The sequence below is a fragment of the Ostrea edulis genome, chromosome 5, assembly GCF_947568905.1.
Source record: "Ostrea edulis chromosome 5, xbOstEdul1.1, whole genome shotgun sequence".
Lineage (NCBI taxonomy): Eukaryota > Metazoa > Mollusca > Bivalvia > Ostreida > Ostreidae > Ostrea > Ostrea edulis.
Genome location: NC_079168.1, coordinates 42,170,962 through 42,191,703, shown reverse-complemented (window position 1 = coordinate 42,191,703; position 20,742 = coordinate 42,170,962). Strand labels below are relative to the sequence as shown.

The window sequence follows — 20,742 nt, the reverse complement described above, 5'->3', positions numbered from 1 at the left end:
ATTCTTTTCTAATTTGGTATGAAACATCTTGGTATGGGGGGGGGGGACATGAATTGTAAATTTCTGGACTCTTGCACCCCTGGGGCGTTAGGGACAGGACAAAAACTGCCAAAAATCGATTAATTTTCAAATATCATCTCCACAACTGCACACAAAAATCTTCTTCTAGAACCACACATGTGTAAGAAAAAGTAAATGCATTGTGATATATGTGTAAAACAGGAAGGCCTCTACCAATGAAAATTGTAAATTTCATGATCCCTGGGGTAGAGGTTCTGACCCCAGGGCGGGGCCAAACTTGGTATATACATGTAGTGTTTATGTGTAGAACTTTTAAATAACATCTTCTTTAGTGCTATTGATACTAAATTGAAACTAAATGGATATTTAGAATGAGCTGGTGGCCCTTTAAAAAAATTGTAAATTTCATGCAGGGGTTTTTGTAGGTAGGGCCAAAGTGGTCAGTGATTAAATGTATTAACAATCGAACATTTTTAACTTCTTGATAACTACCATTCCATTTTCCCCCCAAATTTGGTATGAATCATCTTGAGGACAAGAGTGACATAAGTTGTAAATTTTAGGGCTTCTGCACCCCCAAGGCCTTAGGGGTCACGAGGATGGAGCTACCTTAAATAAAATTGCAGCAAGTTTCTCATCCTGATACAGAAGATTGTGAAAGTCCAATTATTTGCAAATTATATAAAGTGATATCTGAACATTGTTTTCTTTCCAGGATGAGTCTCCATACTATGGGGATGTTTTGAATGAGGTTCAGCAGAAAATGCAAGATTTACAAGAGCTTAACAACAATAAAGCTATTCCCGCACTGACTGAATCGCAAGAAACTTTACGGGAACAGTTTGACCGAGCAGGAAGTTTGGCCAGTCAGTTGGAAAGCGTTATTGCCAACTTCACCGATGAGAGGGAAGGTCTTTTGAAAGTGATAGAGCAGGAGACGGAATGGCTGAACCAGATGAAAGACAAGCTAGGAAATTGTGATGATGTTTCTGGAACAGATGCAGATGTTGTCAAAAGACTTACTCGTTGTAAAGTGAGTTCACGTAAAATTGGAGAGAATGAGAAGTTTCGTTGATAGGAAATTTTATGATATATATATATATAATAATTGTAAGATGTAATGAAAAAGTTTCAAGACTGTGCACTTAAAACAAGTCTTCTTGAAGGTCATCTGAAGATATCCAAGGGTTAAATTAATCAAGAAGGAACTTATTAAGAATTTTGACGTATTCCTTAAAGATAATTAGGGTCATTTAATGACTCCATAATTTGATGAGTCCATTTCCAGCATCAAATTTTTTTTGTGCTGCCATTTTCAAAATTTTAAATTAAGGAAAACACAAGGAGACCATAAATTTAAGACCTTTTTACGAAGATCTGAAATTTGGAACACAGATAAAGGGTATTAAGCTGAGATGCATTGTAATGATCCAATGTCAAATAAAAAACAAATCTAGGTCATACCGTGAGAACCTTTTTACATAGGGACTTTAAACTTTGAACATGGAAAGATGAAGTTAAAATTGAATGTATTACATGGAATTTTTTACCACTGCTCATTCTAGAAAGAATGTCCAAATCATAACCAGACAATCCTTTGACTTTGTGACTTCAAACTCTAAACATTTGATAAGGAGATTCCTATAATTCTCTACAATCTGTGTCGTTGTACTTTCATGTAAGTTAGACGGATCTGATTGATTTAGAAACATTTGTTAAAAAGTACTGTTACCCCACTGCGTGCATAAACCAATATCTTGGTCAACAATGGTTTTTCGTAGGGAGACAATTTCACATGTTACCCTACAAAACATGTAATATTTTATACTGTAAATTTCATGTCACTTTTCCAAAACAATTGATCTTCCTTAGACTTTTTTATGACAATCAAATGATTAAAAAATGTGTTCATTTCTCAATTAACTTGCTAAACCTTAAATGTCAAGGATTGATACTTAGGAGTACAGTTAGTTGCAGGATATTGATGCGAGATGGATGGCGTTGACAACACATTTACACTGGCCCTTGATACTGCCCACATAATACTCTTGCAATTATTATAAGAAAACCAAACTTTGAAGGGGAGACATCTGGGGTTTTTGTTTTTGTTTTGTTTGAAAAAAAAAATACCCACTAGTTTATGTTGCATAAGTTATTATACAAATATTGTCATTATAGATATATTAACCATGCTAGTTTGGAAACAAAAATCAATAATTAGCACATACAGTGTATGTACTTTTAATGTGTGAATTGTAATGATTATGAAGTTTAATGATGAATGTTCTGAGAGCATGTAATAATTTTGGATATCATAATGAAAAGCCTCATATAATACTTACATGTATATCAGGAAATACAGAAAGAACTGGTGGCCAGAGATAAAAATTTCAAAGCCCTGACAGACAAAACAAAAGCCCTGCAAGAGAAATACCCATCTGCTGAAACCCAAAGTCTGGCAAAGGATGCTGTGGTTTTAATGAAGAAATACGAAGCTGTGCAAAATCGAGGAGACAAGATTGCTGACCTTCTTGAGGCTTCATTAGAGCAACACTGCCAGGATTCACAGGTCCAGGAGCAACGCTGGATCAGTGCTGCAAAAGAAAAAGTGGCTTGGTGTGGGGATACTGCCGGTGATCGGTACAGCATGGAAGCCAAGCTGGCCACAATTAAAGTAAGTCCAATTAAATCAAAGACTCACAGCTCTTATCAGGTTCTCCAGACTTGTCAGATACACGTAGTTTTATGCCCCCAAGATATAGGATTGTCTGCTTGCAGCTCTAACCCTGGTCACCATACTTGGACTATGTATAGCCATGGAAGCAGACCTACTTCGTGTATTGCATCTACTTTAGCAACTTAAGGATAATTACAGCAGTGATATGGATTTTATTTATTTCCATTATCAAAAATATTTTCTTCAAAATTGGTTTCTATAGGAAGATGATTGTTGGTTTTATTTATCAAAACATGATATGAAGAAGAAATGTCTAATGATTATTGAGATGAACCATCACTAAATACTAAGTTCTCGATAAGCCGGTCACCCCTGTGGACATTTCATTCAGTCAGCAGTTGACCAGTTTAGAGAAGTTTCACTGTAGTTTGAATAGTCAAAATAAGGAATGGAAATTTACAGTTACTTCAAATTACAAACAATAGTTTTTCAATCAAAATTTTTAATTCGATATAGTTTGAAAAGTTACTTTGTAGTGTAGTTATAGTGGATTTTTTTTTTTTAGCTCACCTGAGTTGAAAGCTCAAGTGAGCTTGTTTGATCTTCTGTCTGTCCTTAAACTTTTCCCGTTTTCATCTTCTCCAGAACCACTGCGACAATTTCAATCACACTTGATACAGAAGGGGATTCAAGTTTGTTCTAAAGAACTTCAAAGGGAAGATAATTACGAAAATGCAAAAATAGGGTGGGGGTAATTTAAAAAATCTTCTTCTCATGAACCACTGGGCCAGAAGAGCTGAAAATTACATGCTAGCTTCCTGACAGTGCACATTCAAGTTTGTTAAAATAATGGCCCCAGGGGTAAGATGGGGCCACGATAGGGTATCAAAGTTTTACATGCAAATATATAAGGAAAATCTTGAAATCTTTCTTCTCAAGAACCACGAGGTGAAAAAAATTGAAATTTACTTGAAAGCTTCCTAACATAAAGCAGTTCCAAGTTTGTTAAAATCTTCTACCCCCTCCCCCCCCCCTCCAGGGGTAGGAAGGGGTCACAATAGGAGATCAAAGTTTTATGTACTGATATACAAGTATATTTTGAAAATCTTTCAAAATATCTCTTAAACTATTTTTAAAGCTAGGGTTTTCATATTTTGTATGCACATTTTTTACGGCAAGACCTTTTGTGTGATGCAATGGTGTGTGATCTTGGACCTTTCATTTCATATCATGTCCTTTCACCTTGTGACATTGGACTCAGATTTTGACCTACTTTTAAGAAAACATAACCTATTAAGTATATCTGGAACTATTTTAGGTAGGGCTTTCATATTTTTCTATAGATTCTTTATGAATTAGGCGAGCAATGTGGCCCATGGGCCTTTTGTTCTTTGCCTTATGCTCTGTTGTACTTTATCCACTAATGCTGTACTGTATTGTGAGATGGTTTTATTTCAGTTATGCTTACTATGTAGCTTCCTGTTCCCTTTTAATAGGATTTAATGCAAAGTGTTAACGAGGGAAAAAAGAAGAAAGACTTGGCAGCAGCTAAAGTAAATCTGGCCAGACCAGTTCTCCCAAAGGACAAGCAAGCAGAACTTGAGAAACAACAGAAGGCTGCAGAAAGAGACTGGTCAGAGCTGATGGATCTGATAGAGAAGACACAGTCAGTAATTGTTGTGTTCATCTTTTGTGTGTTAGACAACGTCCAGATCTTTCAAAAATGTTTTGTTGAATAAGATTTAAAAAGGGCTTTATCTGATCAGATGGAAACTTTAGCTGATGTGAATTGATTCAGCATAGATTTTCAGAAAGTTAAAGTTTTGACAGTTCTGATTTTCTTTGATTCCATAAAGTTTCATGTAATGTGCACACTTGTTTAGCTCACCTGAGTCACCTGAGTCACTCAGATGACCTAGAACCACACATCTGTAAGGAAAACTAAACCCATAGTCATGTAGAGCAGGAAAGCTTCTATCAAAATCATAAATTTCATGATCCCCGGGGTAGAGGTTCTGACTCCAGGGTGGGGCTAAACTTGGCATATAGTGTTCATGTATAAAATATTTAGATAACATCTTCTTTAACGCTATTGATACTAAGTTGAAACTACATGGATATTTAGAAGGAGCTGGTAGCTATTTACCAAAATTGTAAATTTCATGCTCCCAGGGGTAGGGGGTTTGGTATCAGGGTGGGACCAAATTGGTCATAGTGATTACATTTGTATGTTAATAATTGAACATTTTTAACTTATTGAATGAATTGAAACTAAATAGGTATTTAGATGGATGTTTTCATTTGAATGCCAGATTTTGGGATTCCTACTGAAATCATCCATTTTCTTGGCCAAATGACGATAGAAACTGTACCTGCATGCTTCCTGAAATATGAAGCACTATTATATGACACAGTTGCAAAATACAGTATCAATAATTGATAAATAGAAGTGCAAATGTATTTTAATTCGAAAATTATATTAATGCAGCATTCTTCTTTATTGTCATTGGTATGGAAGGTCATATAAAAAAGTCAAGGCAATCTAGATATCTGGATGTTTCACTTATTCAGATGATTTGGCTGGGAACCAAAGCATCCAGATAAATGAGGCTCCACTCTGCACTGTAGTTGGTTTAAAGCCCTTGTTGTATTCTAAGATACCTTTTAATGCCTATCAGTTGTCATTCCTGAAAATGATAATGTAAGAATTCCGTAATTTTGTAGAGTGAAATTGGAAGGTTCAGTTGATCAACTGTCAGCATATGATAGCAAGTATGAGAAACTCACCAAATGGCTGAAAGACATGGAGGCTAAGGTTAGGAATGAAGCGACACTTAAACCGGATCTGACAAGTAAAATGGATCAGTCGGAACTCTTCACAGTAAGTGGTTCCTTGTAAAAAGTGGGCAATTTAATTTCTTATCAAGTTAGGGAGCAATTTAATTTTTGAAACAAATATTCAGTTTTAATAGCTCACCATAGATAGTGTTTACAATGGAAAATGTATAATTTCATCTAATAGAGAGCTTTGAAAAATGAAAAGTTCATTTAGGAGATTATTGATAATGTACAGCTGTACAAAACAATCTAATTTTCAAATTGATAACTTCACAGGAAATACTCATGGATGTAGAAAATCAAAAACCAGAATTTGACCATATAAGAGAAGAGGCCCTGAGCATTTCAAAAACGAGTGGTGATGGTAGAGCAGCTACATATGCTACACAGCTGTGCAATCGCTACCAAACCCTAGCAGCCACTGTAAAGGTATAGATAAGTTATTCCAATGTAGAGTCCAGAGGGCATAACAGCAAAAACAGTTTATAAAGAAGGAAACTTCAGAAAAGATTACAACATGAGCTACAAACTACATATAGATGTAGCATATGGGAAACAAGTATATATGATTTGCAGATCGGGTGTATACAAAAGTAAATGGACATTATCAGTGTTATACCAACATAGGAATAATAAACTAGAAGGATTTTTGCAGTTCTATAGCAGCATCACCTCTTTTTCTGAAAGTTTTAACTAGATTTTCACTCAATTTGACAATTACTGGTTTGTCATCATTAATCATCAACCAAAGAAATTAATTTATCCTTATTTCTTAAATAGATAAAAAAAAATTGTTGATCTTGGATATATAAATGTATCATGGAAAAAACCCTAGCAGGCACTGTATAGGTACTATAAACATACTTTTTTCCATGGGGTCATAATTTTGTGAAATAACGATTTCTGTTCAGTTCACAGGTAGAAAATTATGCAGATTTCTTGGAATACCATTATATGTCTTAAATACACTTTTAGTATGCTGGGATAAATTATTTTCGCTCAAAATTTATAACTGTGTATGTAGCATAAATTAATCCCATGCGAAAAAAAAGTACACTGCAGTTTATTTACATGTGTTACACAGCTATGCAATCACTACCAAACCCTAGCATGCTCTGTAAAGGTATACTTGAAGGAAATAAATTTTGGTGCATCACAATACTAGTTTGAATAGACAGTGATGCTATTCCCACTATGATAATAACAGGAGCAAGTGGAGCGTTGTGATCAGAACGTGGATGACCATGAGGTTTATCAGCACAAGACAAAGGCATGTGAGGAGTGGCTTAAATTTGCTCACCAACAGCTAGAGGAGTCTAAAGACCGACCTGCTGACCAGGAGACTCTGCAGTTCAAACTGGAAGCTGTGACGGTAAGACACTAAAACACTACTGTGTAAACACCAGATATAGAACAGAAAGCAGTAGGCCTACTGGCAATAGTTTTTGTGAAATTTTTACTTGTATACAAAGCTTCAAAGATATCTTTATATGAAAGGACTTGATGGAGAGGAAAGAGGAAGGACTTGGGATTTTCAATGCGGCTCTTGAGTCAGGAGAGAAACTTTTCCCTAACACATCTAATGATGGCCGAGAGACAATACGTCGCGAGCTTCGATCTCTGAGGGAGAATTGGGAACTGTTTACTGACAGTCTTAATGACACACAGAGGAGTCTGGAGAGCAGTAGGATGCAGTGGTCAACATTTGATGAGAACTATGATCAGCTGCTAAAATGGGTCACTGATATGAGTTGTCAGATAGAGCATGATAGTGAACTACGCAATACACTTCAGGAAAAGAAAGCCATGCTGCAACACTATAGGGTATTTTCAAGATTTTCTAACACATGCGCAAATTTGCTTGATTGGTCTCGCTTACAGTTGGATGGCATAGATATATCAATTTAAGGGTGGTTGGAATTTTAATACTTATGGTGGAAAGTTGCTTTTCAGCTCACCTGAGCCGAATGCCTCTTGTTTAATTTGATTTTATGATGACTATTTGCTTAAAACTTTTCTAAGAGAACCATTATATATTTATCAGTGTATTAGATAAAGAGTTTTAATTCCCTGAAATAATGTCATTAAGCTCATTCTTCCCATTTGATCCAAAGTCTTGATGGTATTGTTTTCTTAACAGACTAGATGCCAAGACATTATGTCTCATCAAACAATGATTGACAGTGTCAGTGACAAAGGAACAGCTTTATCTTCTGCTCAAGTGAAGGGTAAACTGAAGGAACTCGCCAACAGCTACCGATCTCTGTGTCAGGCTGCCCAGGCTCAGGTCAAAACTGCAGAGCAGCAAGTACACCAGCAACAGAGCTATGCAGACAACTATCAGCAGTGTCGGGACTGGATAGCTAATGCAAAGGACAGACTCGCTGTTTGTAATGAAGTCAGTGGAGACAAACAAGCACTGCAAAACCGACTGGATCGAGTGCAGGTAGGCATGTGTGTACAAACCGACTCGACCGAGTGCAGGTAGGCATGTGTGTACAAACCGACTCGACCGAGTGCAGGTAGGCATGTGTGTACAAACCGACTCGACCGAGTGCAGGTAGGCATGTGTGTACAAACCGACTCGACCGAGTGCAGGTAGGCATGTGTGTACAAACCGACTCGACCGAGTGCAGGTAGGCATGTGTGTACAAACTGATTGGACGGAGTGCAGGTAGGCATGTGTGTACAAACCGACTCGACCGAGTGCAGGTAGGCATGTGTGTACAAACCGACTCGACCGAGTGCAGGTAGGCATGTGTGTACAAACCGACTCGACCGAGTGCAGGTAGGCATGTGTGTACAAACTGATTGGACGGAGTGCAGGTAGGCATGTGTGTACAAACCGACTCGACCGAGTGCAGGTAGGCATGTGTGTACAAACCGACTCGACCGAGTGCAGGTAGGCATGTGTGTACAAACCGACTCGACCGAGTGCAGGTAGGCATGTGTGTACAAACCGACTCGACCGCGTGCAGGTAGGCATGTGTGTACAAACTGATTGGACGGAGTGCAGGTAGGCATGTGTGTACAAACCGACTCGACCGAGTGCAGGTAGGCATGTGTGTACAAACCGACTCGACCGAGTGCAGGTAGGCATGTGTGTACAAACCGACTCGACCGAGTGCAGGTAAGCATGTGTGTACAAACTGACTGGATGGAGTGCAGGTAGGTATGTGTGTAAAAGTGGAATAAACTTGGCATAATTAAATGTGGCCTAAATTGCTAGAAACCATCTGTAATGAAAAGTACCATTTAACTTTTTCTTGCTAGCTGGAAAATTATCGGTTATATGGCAAATTTTATTATTTGCAATATGCAATTTGTGTTTGAAATGACTTGATTGTTTTTTCCATTTTAAATTTTTGGTTTCAAAAGTGGTCACAAAAATTTTGAAAAGTAGATTGTCGTAAACATAACCAATCAAGTGTCATTTTTGTCCAACTACAGTGAAATGCAGAGGTTTATAATTTTTGTAGGATTTGAGCTCATCATTAAAAGAGGGTGAAAAGAAAATGCAAGTCACTTACAGCCAAGCAGAGAAAACTATGCAAGAGACTGGATCAATTGGACAGGATCAAATAAGATTGGATTTGGAAAACCTCACCCAGGACTTTGAGGGTCTTGTTTCAAAGATAGGGGATTCTCAGACATCTTTGACACATGCAATAGAAGCATTGCAAGCGTATGATAAGTCCTGTGATGGACTCAGCAAATGGTTGAGAAATGTAGAAATTCAGATCAAAGAGCAAGAGCTGAAGTCCACATGCCAAGAAAAGCAAGTTCAAGTAACCAAATTTAAGGTAAGGAATATTGTATGAAAGATTCGTGCGTGGTCAGTCATTCTGGTCGTCTTCGTACGTGGTCAGTCATTCTGGTCGTCTTCTGTTCTCATGGCATTGATTATCTATCACAGCATCTACAAGAGGAAGTACATGGCAAGCAGGACGAGTTTGACGACCTTCATAGAATGGCGTCACAGATACACGGGGCAGATACACGATTGGTCAGTTTATCTACGCAGCTGAACACCCGATACCAGACAGCAAAAACTTCTCTAAGGGTAAGCTGTTCAAGATGAAGGGCTATGTTAAGTCAGTGGAACAGTTGTATATCGCAATATAGGATAGTTTTAATTGCACGTTCTAAGTACTTAATTACCTCCTCTAGGATTTGATTCACAAGCTGCAAGATAATGTTCACGAACATGAGACCTACAATGAAAACTTCTCTGAGTGTGCAGAGTGGGTTAACACGTTAGCCAGACGTTTGCAAGTGTGTGCAGATGTGGCTGGAGACAAACATGATGTGGAGGATAGATTGGCCAAACTGCAGGTAAGCAAGCTTTTCACTGGTGGTTAGGCTGGAGAAAAACAACCACATTTTCACAGAAATCTGTAGAAGTTGTTAACATCTCTATGTATGGGTTGGTGTGACTTTTTAAGTTGTGCATTGATATATGCTCAGCATTGAAAACCTTTATTGAGCTTACCAACATGTAGAAATTCTATTTAGGATAATTTGATTAATCAATTTTTGATATCATTTTTTTTTTCTTGAATAAAAAGTAAGAATGCTATTACTTTGCGCCCCTTGCCTTAACAAATCGCAGCATTGTTTTGTTAGTTACCATATTGTGGATAGATCTGGTCAAATCATGGAAAAGTATGAGCTTGTTCAGGAACTGCTAAAATGACTTGTGTTTAATGTGCAGATCTAGTTTTAATACCCGAGAAGCTGTAGATGGGTGGAGAAGACTGCACTGGTTAGCTTTTCTGTTTGTAGGCTTTAAAAAGTAATACCCTGTGCTTGTTAGTGATGTAAACTTTTGTGAAGATAGTTCATTAAACCTACATTGACCAAATATACAAGTATTGTGCATATACATAGTTAAAAGTCCAAAATGAGAAAAATTTAAGCACCATGCACATCCTGTTGACCATTCATGGCAAAGTGCTTTACCTCACTTGACTGATAATCTTTGATTACTTTGTAGGAACTCTTGATTGAAAAAGAACAAGGCTCCTCAAAAATTCACTACACTGTGGAAAGTGGTGAAAAATTGTATCCCACCACGGCTTCAGAAGGACGTGACATCATAAGACAGGAACTGCGGACTTTACGGGAGCAATGGGAACAGGTGTGTGACCTCCTGTCAGACACCCAGCGTAAACTGGACTCCTGTCTGCTGCAGTGGTCCTCTTATGATGAAAACTTCGAACAGTTCCAGAAATGGCTACTGGACACTGAAATACAACTCAAGGAGGATACAGACTTAAAATCAACACTGCCAGATAAAAAGGCTCAACTGCAAAATCACAGGGTAATGTTTGATTATATATGCTGGATTCTGATTGACATGATACAAACATCCTGAAAATTTAAGATGTTTTAAGAATGATTTAAAATGCATTAATGCATGACATATCAAGAAAATTACTTTCTTTCATTTTTGCATCAAAGTAAATTATTGATGTTTCAGATTTTACACCAAGACATTATGTCCAGAAAGCATGTAATGGATAATCTATCGGACAAGGCTAAAAACTTGAGTCGCTCGACTCCAACTGCCAGGGTAAATAAATTTGTTGATAACCTTCAAAGTACGTACAGCAAGTTGTGCAGTACATCACAGCAGATGCTCGGCAAATTCGAGGAGGCTGTAAAAGACCACCAGCAGTACCAGGATGTGTACCAGGACTGTCAGGATTGGTTGAACTCAGCAAGAGAGAAAGTGGAGGCATGCTCAGACACATCAGGAGACAAACTATCATTGCAGAACAAGCTGGAGAGACTCAAGGTACTGCAAGGAATAAAAAAAAAATAGAGATGAAAAATTAGTTCAGAAAAGACTATAAAGATAAAATTTTGGATGAACTTGTGAATTGTTTGTTTATTTTTACATGGTTTTTGTTTATCTTACTGCTTTCTTTACCGGTGACCCCATGCCAGTATAAGCTGTCATATCTCGGGGACAATTAATGCTTTCATTTCTCAGGGGCTAAAATAATGCTTTCATATCTCGGGGACCAAAATAATGCTTTCATATCTCAGGGACCAAAATAATGCTCTCATATCTCAGGGTCCAAAATAATTCTGGTATATCTCAGGGTCCAAAATAATTCTGGTATATCTCAGGGTCCAAAATAATGCTGTCAAATCTCAGGGACCAAAATAATGCTGTCATACTTCAGAGATTAGGTTTCATATTTGTTATCAAACGTAAACTTTCAAAATTCAGGAATGTCAAGAGAAAATACCTGATGGAGAGAAAAAGTTGAAGAAAACTAGGGAACTGGCAAACAAAACAGCCACCTACTCCTCACAAAGTGGTTGTGAAGTATTAAAGAGAGAATGTGACCATTTGGAGTCGGACTGGGAGGACTATTTAGCACGTATTTCACAGGCTGAGGAGGATGTTACAACTGCGCTTGTAACATGGGGTGACTTTGAGACAAAGTTTGCAGCATGCTCTACTTGGCTAAAAGATATGGAGGAGCAAGTGAAAAACTATGAACTCAAAAACACATTACAGGAAAAACAGAACCAAATAGAAAAATTCAAGGTAGGACATGCTTTGTTTTCTTTTCTTTTCTTTTTTTTTTTTAAATGCCACTGAATCTAATAATGTGAGGTCAGAATTTTTATATTTGGCTGGGATTCAGTTTGAGTTTTCTTTTATTTCAGTAGTCAAAATTTGAGTAAAAATCTCAACAATACATGGTTCAATAGTACATGTCAGTAGTACAATATATGTCAAATCAATATGCAAACATTCTCATGCAGTGTAGAGTTGTGCCCTTTAGGTTTTATGGAATTTGATCACATGACCAACCCATATTTTTTTCCCGATAGATATTTTAAAAAAATGATACCTTATTTCTAAGATATATGAAATATTGCTCTTTTGCTGACTAGTTTTAGTCAGGATAAAACTGATGGCATGATGATTCTGTATAGTATATGATATTCATTAAATTTTTTTTTGCAGAAACAAAGGGAGGAAATTTTATCACATCAGCCAGAGATTGACAGATTTACAGATGATGCTCAAAACTTGATGCATACGAGCTCAGATGCTCGTTTAAGCACACAAGTTTCTCATCTAACTAATCGCTACAGAGGACTACTTTCTTTGATTAAGGTAAGGATGAATATCTAGTAGGCTTAATTGTGTGACAATAATTATATGTCAGTAGATTTGTGAAGAATTAATACTTTCATTTTTGTGATCAAAATGAAATTAATGTATTGTGACACTTTTTCCCTGTCAGAATGAAATTTTAGTGGACAAAAGCTTTAAACTGGCAGCTTTCAAATACTCTGAATAGTGAAAATAGGGTGGAGTGAATAAACAGAGGCTCATGGGCATCACTCACCTGAGTCACCTTTGCCCTGCCATTGTTCAGCTGTTGTGATTTTTAAAAGACTTTTCTTCATCAATCTTTTACTCCCATGAACAATTTTGACCCCAAGAATACACAAGGCTAATTTGATTAATACATGAGTGTCCTCAGTAGTGAAGATACAATTTCCTTCATTCTATGACCCTGTAGCCAGAGCGAGTCCACGATAGGGGTTTAGAATGTTTACTCTTTATGTCTCATACTAAGGTGAGCTTTGTTGTCCAAGGGCCTCTTGTTAACTTATGAAGTCAATTGATGCAGGTTTATCATTATCATTTCTTAATAGGACCTTATCGGAAAATGGGAAAAATACTCCCAAGACCACCATACCTTTGATAAAAGATTGGAGGAATTCAATCACTGGCTTTCCAATGCAGAGGTGAAGTTAGAATGTTGTCAGGAACAAGCTACAAATCAAGAAACACTGGAGGAACAACGAACCTTGATTCAAGTAAGGCCATGTATATATTGGCTTTCAACACTGACAGTTGAAATAAATTCTATTTTTCAAAAAATATGTGAGGGCATAAACTGTGATGCTTTATATAATAATGAAAAGTATGCTACTGTGAAATGTTGCAGCTCATACCCTCATTTATTTTCAAAAATATAATTGCATTCTACTTTCATTTTTATCACAACTTCCAGCCGTTAAAATAGACATACTATATTTATCAAGATTCAGACACACATTGTTCACACCTGCACCACATTCATGAAGAAATGACTATCATTACAAATGGTAAAGATATCGAAGGCAAAAACATTGGAAATGTGAATATATACGTAGAATAGTATGGTTACAGATCTGTTGTCTTTCAACACTGACAGTTATATAATAGTATCGTTTACAGATCTGCTTATCGAATTATTGTAAGTTTGTGAATTTGAATTGACCAGAAAGCAAATTATTAACATGATGCTTATGTTTGAATTATAAAATAATATTTTAGCAAATGATGTCTGAAAAGGAACATGGTCTGCAGAAATTAAACACTGCGGTGGAAGCTGGAGAGAAGTTGTACACAGACACCGCTGCAGGTGGACGCGAAAAAGTACGACAAAGTCTGAGGCAGGCCAAGGAGGACTGGGACCGCCTGAACAGTAACCTCCACGATGCTCAGCGTAAAGTGGACTCATTTTTAATGCAGTGGTCTTCATACTCAGATGGCCAGGATCAACTGATGAAGTGGATGAGTGATGCAGAAAATCTACTTCATTCAGATGTTGACCTTAAAAATACCCTGCAGGAGAAGCGCATGCAGTTGCAGAATTTCAGGGTAGGCAAGGCTTTCAAATTTTAATGGATGCATAATACAAAGTGAGTTACACTCATATCTTAGGGAGATTCACTTTGTTTCTGGTTTATAAAGTGTTTCATACTCTAGCAAATTTGCTTGTTTAATCAGGATTTAGGTTTGTAGTGTGTATTCTGTCTGTCTGACAAAGCAAAATATAATGGTTGAAATAGTAGACTCATAAACAGTATCTTGCTGGTGAAATGCAAAACAAAATTGAATGAAACAAAACAATTTTTAAGCCTAGCAAAACATAATTTATCCACAAAAAAAGCATAATTATCAGTAATTCCTTGAGTACATGCAGTATATGATGTGTATTATTATATGCCTATAAGAAAATTTTCAATGGGCCCTATATTCAAAGTGAAAAACTTCACATTACAGGTAAATCTGAAGAATCATATGACAATATTTGTTAAAGTTAAAAAAATAAAAAAAATATGATTAAAATCAGTTACAAATTTTCTAACCAGTCAGCAGTTTTTTGCTTTTTGTCTTGGCAATCAGTTAATCATTGCCACTCTTTTTCTTTCTATTGTCTGGAAACTTCAGACATGATCTGTAATGATGTATAAAATATCTATCTGTAATGATGTATAAAATATCTATCTGAGTGTAAAAAAAAAAAAAAAGTGAAATTCAAAGGTATTCTATAAGGATAGCTTTAGATGTTTCATGAATGGTTTAGAGAAGAACTTGTATTATTGCAGCAATTTTAAAAAAAAAAGAAAGAAGTATATAGGCACCTCGAAAGTGGTGTTTTTGGACAAAACCAAAAACATTTATGCGAATGAAATTGAACAAAACTTCATTGCTATTGAATTCTGTTTTACAGTCTTTGTTACAAGACATTTCATCTCATCAAAGACTGGTAGACTCCGTGGTAGAGAAAGCTCAGGGTGTCTTACAGACCACAAACAACCCAGATGTTGCTGTTTTCATCAAAGATGTTAATTCCAGATATGAGCATATTGCTAAAACAGCCAAGGTATGAGTCCAAAGGAATTTTGAGAGAAACTGAAACTGCCAGAGCCTAGTACTACATGTACATGTATAATTTGTCAAGTAGGGTACCATCAATCATTATTATACCCAGGTACAATTTTCATCACATGTAGAGATGATGATCTGATGTACCTATCATGTCAGACAATCTTTCACAAATACCTTTGAGGTAGATGTTTTGATAAATGAATTGATAATAATTGAGGAATAAATATTTGTTTTGTTGCATTATTGGGTATGAAACGCCTGCCGGTAGGGGGGTCTGTTATAAGTGTACGATTACAACACATTGAACGCTTGTTCGATAGTTTGATTTTGTTTTTATATAACGCTGGCTATTTATTTGATTCGAAGTTTAAAACAAAGAAAATATTGAGTCTGTTAAAACTTAAATGCTACAAAATCTCGTGCTTTGCTGAAATTAACATTATTCCAAGATTACTGCTATAGATATGACAAGGTTACTGATTTTAAAGAATTACTGTGCTGTATCCAAATTCTTGTGCTTTATTGAGAACTTGCATTATTTCCACAAAGATTTTTAGTGAAATTAACTGTGAGGAATAAAGTCAAAAATACTGCTTGGTTAAAAAATTTTGCTGCACTTTATACGTGTACACGAACTGCAATTTTTTGTCAATTTTACAGGCTCATAGTTTTCAGGTGTATATTAAATACCAATGCATATTATATTCAGCAAAATACGGCAGTCCATTGTATTTACAACGACATAGAACCAAAATGAAAGTGGAAAGAAAGTAGAAAGGAACAATCGTACAGGGTTTTAATTTTTAGTAGTCCATCGGACTACTCATAAATGGTATTCAGATACATGTAGTCAGACAAAATTTACTAACTTCGGACCACCGGACTAGCGTTAGTGTTGAACCCTGATATATAAACGTAATGTACGGAATTACAACAGTGTTTCTCTGCCATTTGGGAATGGTGCTAATATTGACACAACTGGGGAAGAAAGTCTTGAAATGGAGCAAAACTGATATTTTGAACTAGAGTGTTAAGATACTATTTATTTCATTACTTACTAAAAATACCAGGTATTAACTCCATATTCATAGCATAATCTCTCTGTTTCATGTTGTACATGGCCTTTGGAAATTCTATTTTCATTTTATAAGGAGATGTACAGTTTAGGTAACTTGTATAGAGAATTTCACGTTTTGTGGTACAGCATAACTTGGATTCCCTTACTGATTTTGGAAATTTGAACTGCAAATTGGGTGTTGCGTTGGGAAAACCAGTTATATAAGGAAATAATTGCAGTATTATTATGGCATCATGACATAAAGGTAATATTTTTATGTAAATGCTGTATCAGGAAGATTGTCTGATGTACAGTCAATGTGTTGGATACAGTAATTGTTGTCATATTTTGGATGGTGTTACAACATATGATGCAGACATAGTTTTGACATTTTTTTTTTATGTAGGAGCAAATCAGACAATGTGATCAGAATGTACAGGACCACCAACAATATCATGATGCCTACCAGGCATTGATAGACTGGCTGACCTTGATGAAGGACAGACTAAGCATGTGTGCTGACACCTCGGGTGACTGTCACACACTTCACAACAAACTAGACAGAGTCCAGGTACAACACTAGCTGTTGATAATTACTGAAGAAACATTTTTTATCCTTGTCATTATCTGATACGATGGTCTTCCGAGTTTGAAACTCAGTTCTATTTTTCAGGAACTTCTTGCTTTGCTACCAGAGGGATTGGCAAAAATGAAAACCTGTGAAAATTCTGGCACAAGATCAAAGGACACTACTGCTCTCCAAGGCCGTCAAAACATGCAGCAGGAAATGGACATGTTAAAGTCAGACTGGGAAATGTATGCTAGTAGTGTCCGATCTCTGAAAGAGAACCTGGAGAGGGCCATTCGACAGTGGGGAAAGTATGACGATCATCATGAAAAAATTTCTGCTTGGATCAGAGACATGGATAAAAAGGTCAAGGACTTTCCATTGAAGTCAACTCTTGAAGAAAAACAACAGCAGTACAGTCGATATCAGGTATGTGATGTCCATATTTATTTACTGCAGCATTGTGCAGCTGATATCAGGTCATATAATTTCACCAACCATTTAGCCCCCAGTATCTTCATGCGACCCAGACTGAAATTGACATTTACACACGCGGTGGGGTCTTCTTTTTCACACAACCTTTTCAAGAACAAGGTCATATATTTGTGAACACATTAAGCAAGTATTCTCAGCTAGTGTCATATTAATTTTCTTCAAACTTTGGCCTCAAGATGTAGGATGGATTTCTTTTAACTTTGATCTTAAGATGTGGGATAGATTGAAGTTTGTTCAGATCATGCTCAGCATGGCAAGATTGGAGCCATAATTAAGATTTAATGTTTTACATGGGGAAACTGCAACAGATGAGCAATGTAGCCCATGGGCATTTTGCTTTATTATGTTAACGGATTACATTAGAAGTATTTTACTGTAGGTTTGTTCACATTGTAATGTAGAATCAATCTATATATCCCAGGTGGTAATGTTGCATTTTTAAAATCATTCTTGATTGATTTACATTTCTTTATAATTTATTCTACCATGGCCCACTGGTCTTCAACTTCCTTGAGAATCCTTGACATTAAAAAATCAATCAAATGGTTTGTGATATTTTATACCATGATGTCATACACAACTAATGTACATCTCCTAAAAAAGAATTGTACTTTGTACATCACTGTAGTAGAATAGAAATACTTACATTGTTGTTTGAATTGTCAAAGAATAACTCCCTTATTATTAAGATATTGTTCAAAAATAAAAAATTCACATTCTTGTTTGGTTTTTATTTTCCAACAAAATCTTTGAACCTGGGGGTTGTCCTTTAACAAATTCTTCTTTCATCATTTCTTAAATGTATGCCATGAGGTTTAAAATCCAAAGTTGCTTATTTTCAACTGTTGTCTTGATGGTCTCAGGAGCTTGCAGTGGAAATTCATGGATTCCAGCACAACATGGATGCTTTTGAGCATATGAAGGTTGTAAGAAGAATGTCTACTTCTCCTTTGTAGATGGTTTTGGTTCATCACTTTTCTATAGATTTGATCAGATGCACCTGCATATGGAAATGATTTAGCTTCTTGTATATCTGTATTACCAGTTTTATGCTTTTACAGTAAAATGGCTAAAGATTTGTATGCTAGGGTTTTTTTTGGGTGATGATTGTTCAAAGTTTTAAGTTGCACGCGTCAGTCACTTATTTTGATAAAGACTATACTGTCAAAAATGATGATGACTGCTTTATTAATTTAGAGAGTAATAATTATTGAATGCATGTAGCTTGGTAACATTGCTTTGAGTGGTGATGCACAATTTCAATTTCTTCTTTGTTCTAAATTTCTGGTTCCTAATTCAAATTCTCTCTAGATAATGCATGTAAGATACATTATTACACCTCCAAAGAATTTTTTAACAGAAATGATTCACAAAATAAATCTATTTGATCTGCCAGTAAATGACTTTTAAGACCATAATACGCCAGGACAAATAGTTGTGAAACTATGTACCTGGCATGTAATCCTGCATTGCATGATGTCATCCAGAATCTACATTGCATGCAGAATCACTCAGCAGTGATGTACAGGACGTGTTTCTACTGTTGGCTGGGACAATATCCAAAGATATAACGTCAAACCCTCAGTGTCTACATCAAATAATGAATAGACTTTCAAGTTTAAGTTTTCTGAGAAACTAATAACTCTAATGATTCATGGAAATTCTTTATATCTACGAAGAATGGATCTCCTTTGTAGATATAAAGAATTTGCATGGATTTTTCTGTATGTAATTTAAAATGTTCTTTGATTTAAAATATTCAATAAAAGATTATCAGATTGAAAATGAAATTTTTAATTGTTTACTTGACTGCTATGATATGGTATGAAACAAGGCTAGAAGTTACATAGCATGATATATAGCTCAATTAGGACTTGCTCCCGTTTTCCTTGTACATTTGATTTTAAGCATGTTAAAGTGAAGTAGATGTAATTGTTTCTTTTGCAGCTTCCCATAGCTGTGATTTCTTGATATACTGAACATTGAACAATCTTGTTCATTTTGAAATAAAGATTTCTCTGCAATTTAAATGAAGATTGATTTTTGAGGTTGTTGTTGGGACATGAATTTATGGAAAGACATCACAGGCACTTGCTTCTGTAGATAACTAAGGACATCTGTATTCTAGTAACTACACAAGGTACTTAGATTGAAATGACAAACAAGTGATACCCTTCTGAGAGTGTCGGTCTCTTGAACTGTTGAGCCATTTTCTGTTGCAGTTTTCAGCAGTGAATGAAGTCATGCCATGCATGGTTTTGTAGATTATCATAGAAGAGAATGGTAGTAAATACATTAGCATTGCATATTTCCTGGAAACTCAAAAGGCCGACATTCTCAAGAGGATGCCATTCAGTATCATTTCAAGCTATAAATACCTTGTATTATTAGTATAGTCAGATGTCATAAGTTATTTACAGAAACAAGCACCTGTGAAAGACATGTAAAAGTTTATCACTTAAATTTGCCATTTGTACTGTAGGATATCATGTCTGACCTTAAGAGTCACCAACGAGATGTGGATAAATGTAGTGACGAAGCTCAGACGTTACAGCAGATGACGGGAGAATCTCGAATAGCCACGTCTATATCTCAGCTTCAGTCTCGATATCAGACAATTCAACAATCTGTAAAGGTATAATGGGTTTTGCTATATTAATTATTTTCATATCTGCTCCACACCTCTCATTGACACAACAATCTGTAAAGGATATGTACATGTAAGCCATTTAAGAAAATTTCTTCATGAAGGACTATGGATAGTATGCACCTAATTTTAACCCCCTAAAATGACTGAATTTTTAATGCAAAGTTTATTAGGTCACCAGAGTGACTCGGGTGACTGTCCTATTGCAGGATATCTGGCTTCATGCTCAATTACATGTTGTTTTGTAATCCTAGGACATACTTAAAAAGTGTGACCAGAATGTGGCTGATCACCGTCATTACGTAGAGAGACAGTCAGACTGTGCGCAATGGTTGATCAGAGCCAAAGAAATGTTTGATGCTAATGCAGACACGACTGGAACCAGAGCTGAGCTGGAAGATAAACTGGACAAAATACAGGTAGTGAATGACTGGTATTAAATTCAGTACTGGCCCAATCAAAATACAGGTAGTTAATGACTGGTACTGGCCCAATCAAAATACAGGTATTTAATCAGGTACTGTAAACACATCCCTTAGTAACCCATTCAACATATACTCAGTACATAAAATTAAGCACATTTTCCAGCAAAAAACCTATAAGCACAAACATAGTTATTGGATTCTGGAGATTGGTGTAAATTGTGTTAGATGAGTATGTATCAAGTGAATGGAACTATATAATGAAGTGCTAAATTAAGATTTTTGCTGAAATAAGGATATTCAACTCTAGTGAAATT

At 36.2% G+C, this 20,742-nt stretch overlaps 1 protein-coding gene across 1 annotated transcript in view; it reads left to right on the top strand.

The window, feature by feature from the left end:
- LOC125652300 (muscle-specific protein 300 kDa-like) overlaps nucleotides 1-20,742 on the top strand; it is a 133,522-nt gene that overhangs the window by 52,933 nt on the left and 59,847 nt on the right. Inside the window, exons 31-53 of the mRNA XM_056166081.1 lie at nucleotides 737-1,054; nucleotides 2,375-2,695; nucleotides 4,195-4,364; nucleotides 5,423-5,579; nucleotides 5,813-5,965; nucleotides 6,744-6,908; nucleotides 7,034-7,360; nucleotides 7,677-7,982; nucleotides 9,016-9,339; nucleotides 9,453-9,599; nucleotides 9,707-9,871; nucleotides 10,533-10,859; nucleotides 11,019-11,336; nucleotides 11,778-12,101; nucleotides 12,528-12,680; nucleotides 13,229-13,393; nucleotides 13,896-14,222; nucleotides 15,079-15,231; nucleotides 16,700-16,864; nucleotides 16,967-17,290; nucleotides 18,220-18,279; nucleotides 19,839-19,991; nucleotides 20,258-20,422. Of these exons, the coding sequence (XP_056022056.1) occupies nucleotides 737-1,054; nucleotides 2,375-2,695; nucleotides 4,195-4,364; nucleotides 5,423-5,579; nucleotides 5,813-5,965; nucleotides 6,744-6,908; nucleotides 7,034-7,360; nucleotides 7,677-7,982; nucleotides 9,016-9,339; nucleotides 9,453-9,599; nucleotides 9,707-9,871; nucleotides 10,533-10,859; nucleotides 11,019-11,336; nucleotides 11,778-12,101; nucleotides 12,528-12,680; nucleotides 13,229-13,393; nucleotides 13,896-14,222; nucleotides 15,079-15,231; nucleotides 16,700-16,864; nucleotides 16,967-17,290; nucleotides 18,220-18,279; nucleotides 19,839-19,991; nucleotides 20,258-20,422 (5,187 nt within the window). The remainder of the gene's footprint in view (nucleotides 1-736; nucleotides 1,055-2,374; nucleotides 2,696-4,194; nucleotides 4,365-5,422; nucleotides 5,580-5,812; nucleotides 5,966-6,743; nucleotides 6,909-7,033; nucleotides 7,361-7,676; nucleotides 7,983-9,015; nucleotides 9,340-9,452; nucleotides 9,600-9,706; nucleotides 9,872-10,532; nucleotides 10,860-11,018; nucleotides 11,337-11,777; nucleotides 12,102-12,527; nucleotides 12,681-13,228; nucleotides 13,394-13,895; nucleotides 14,223-15,078; nucleotides 15,232-16,699; nucleotides 16,865-16,966; nucleotides 17,291-18,219; nucleotides 18,280-19,838; nucleotides 19,992-20,257; nucleotides 20,423-20,742) is intronic.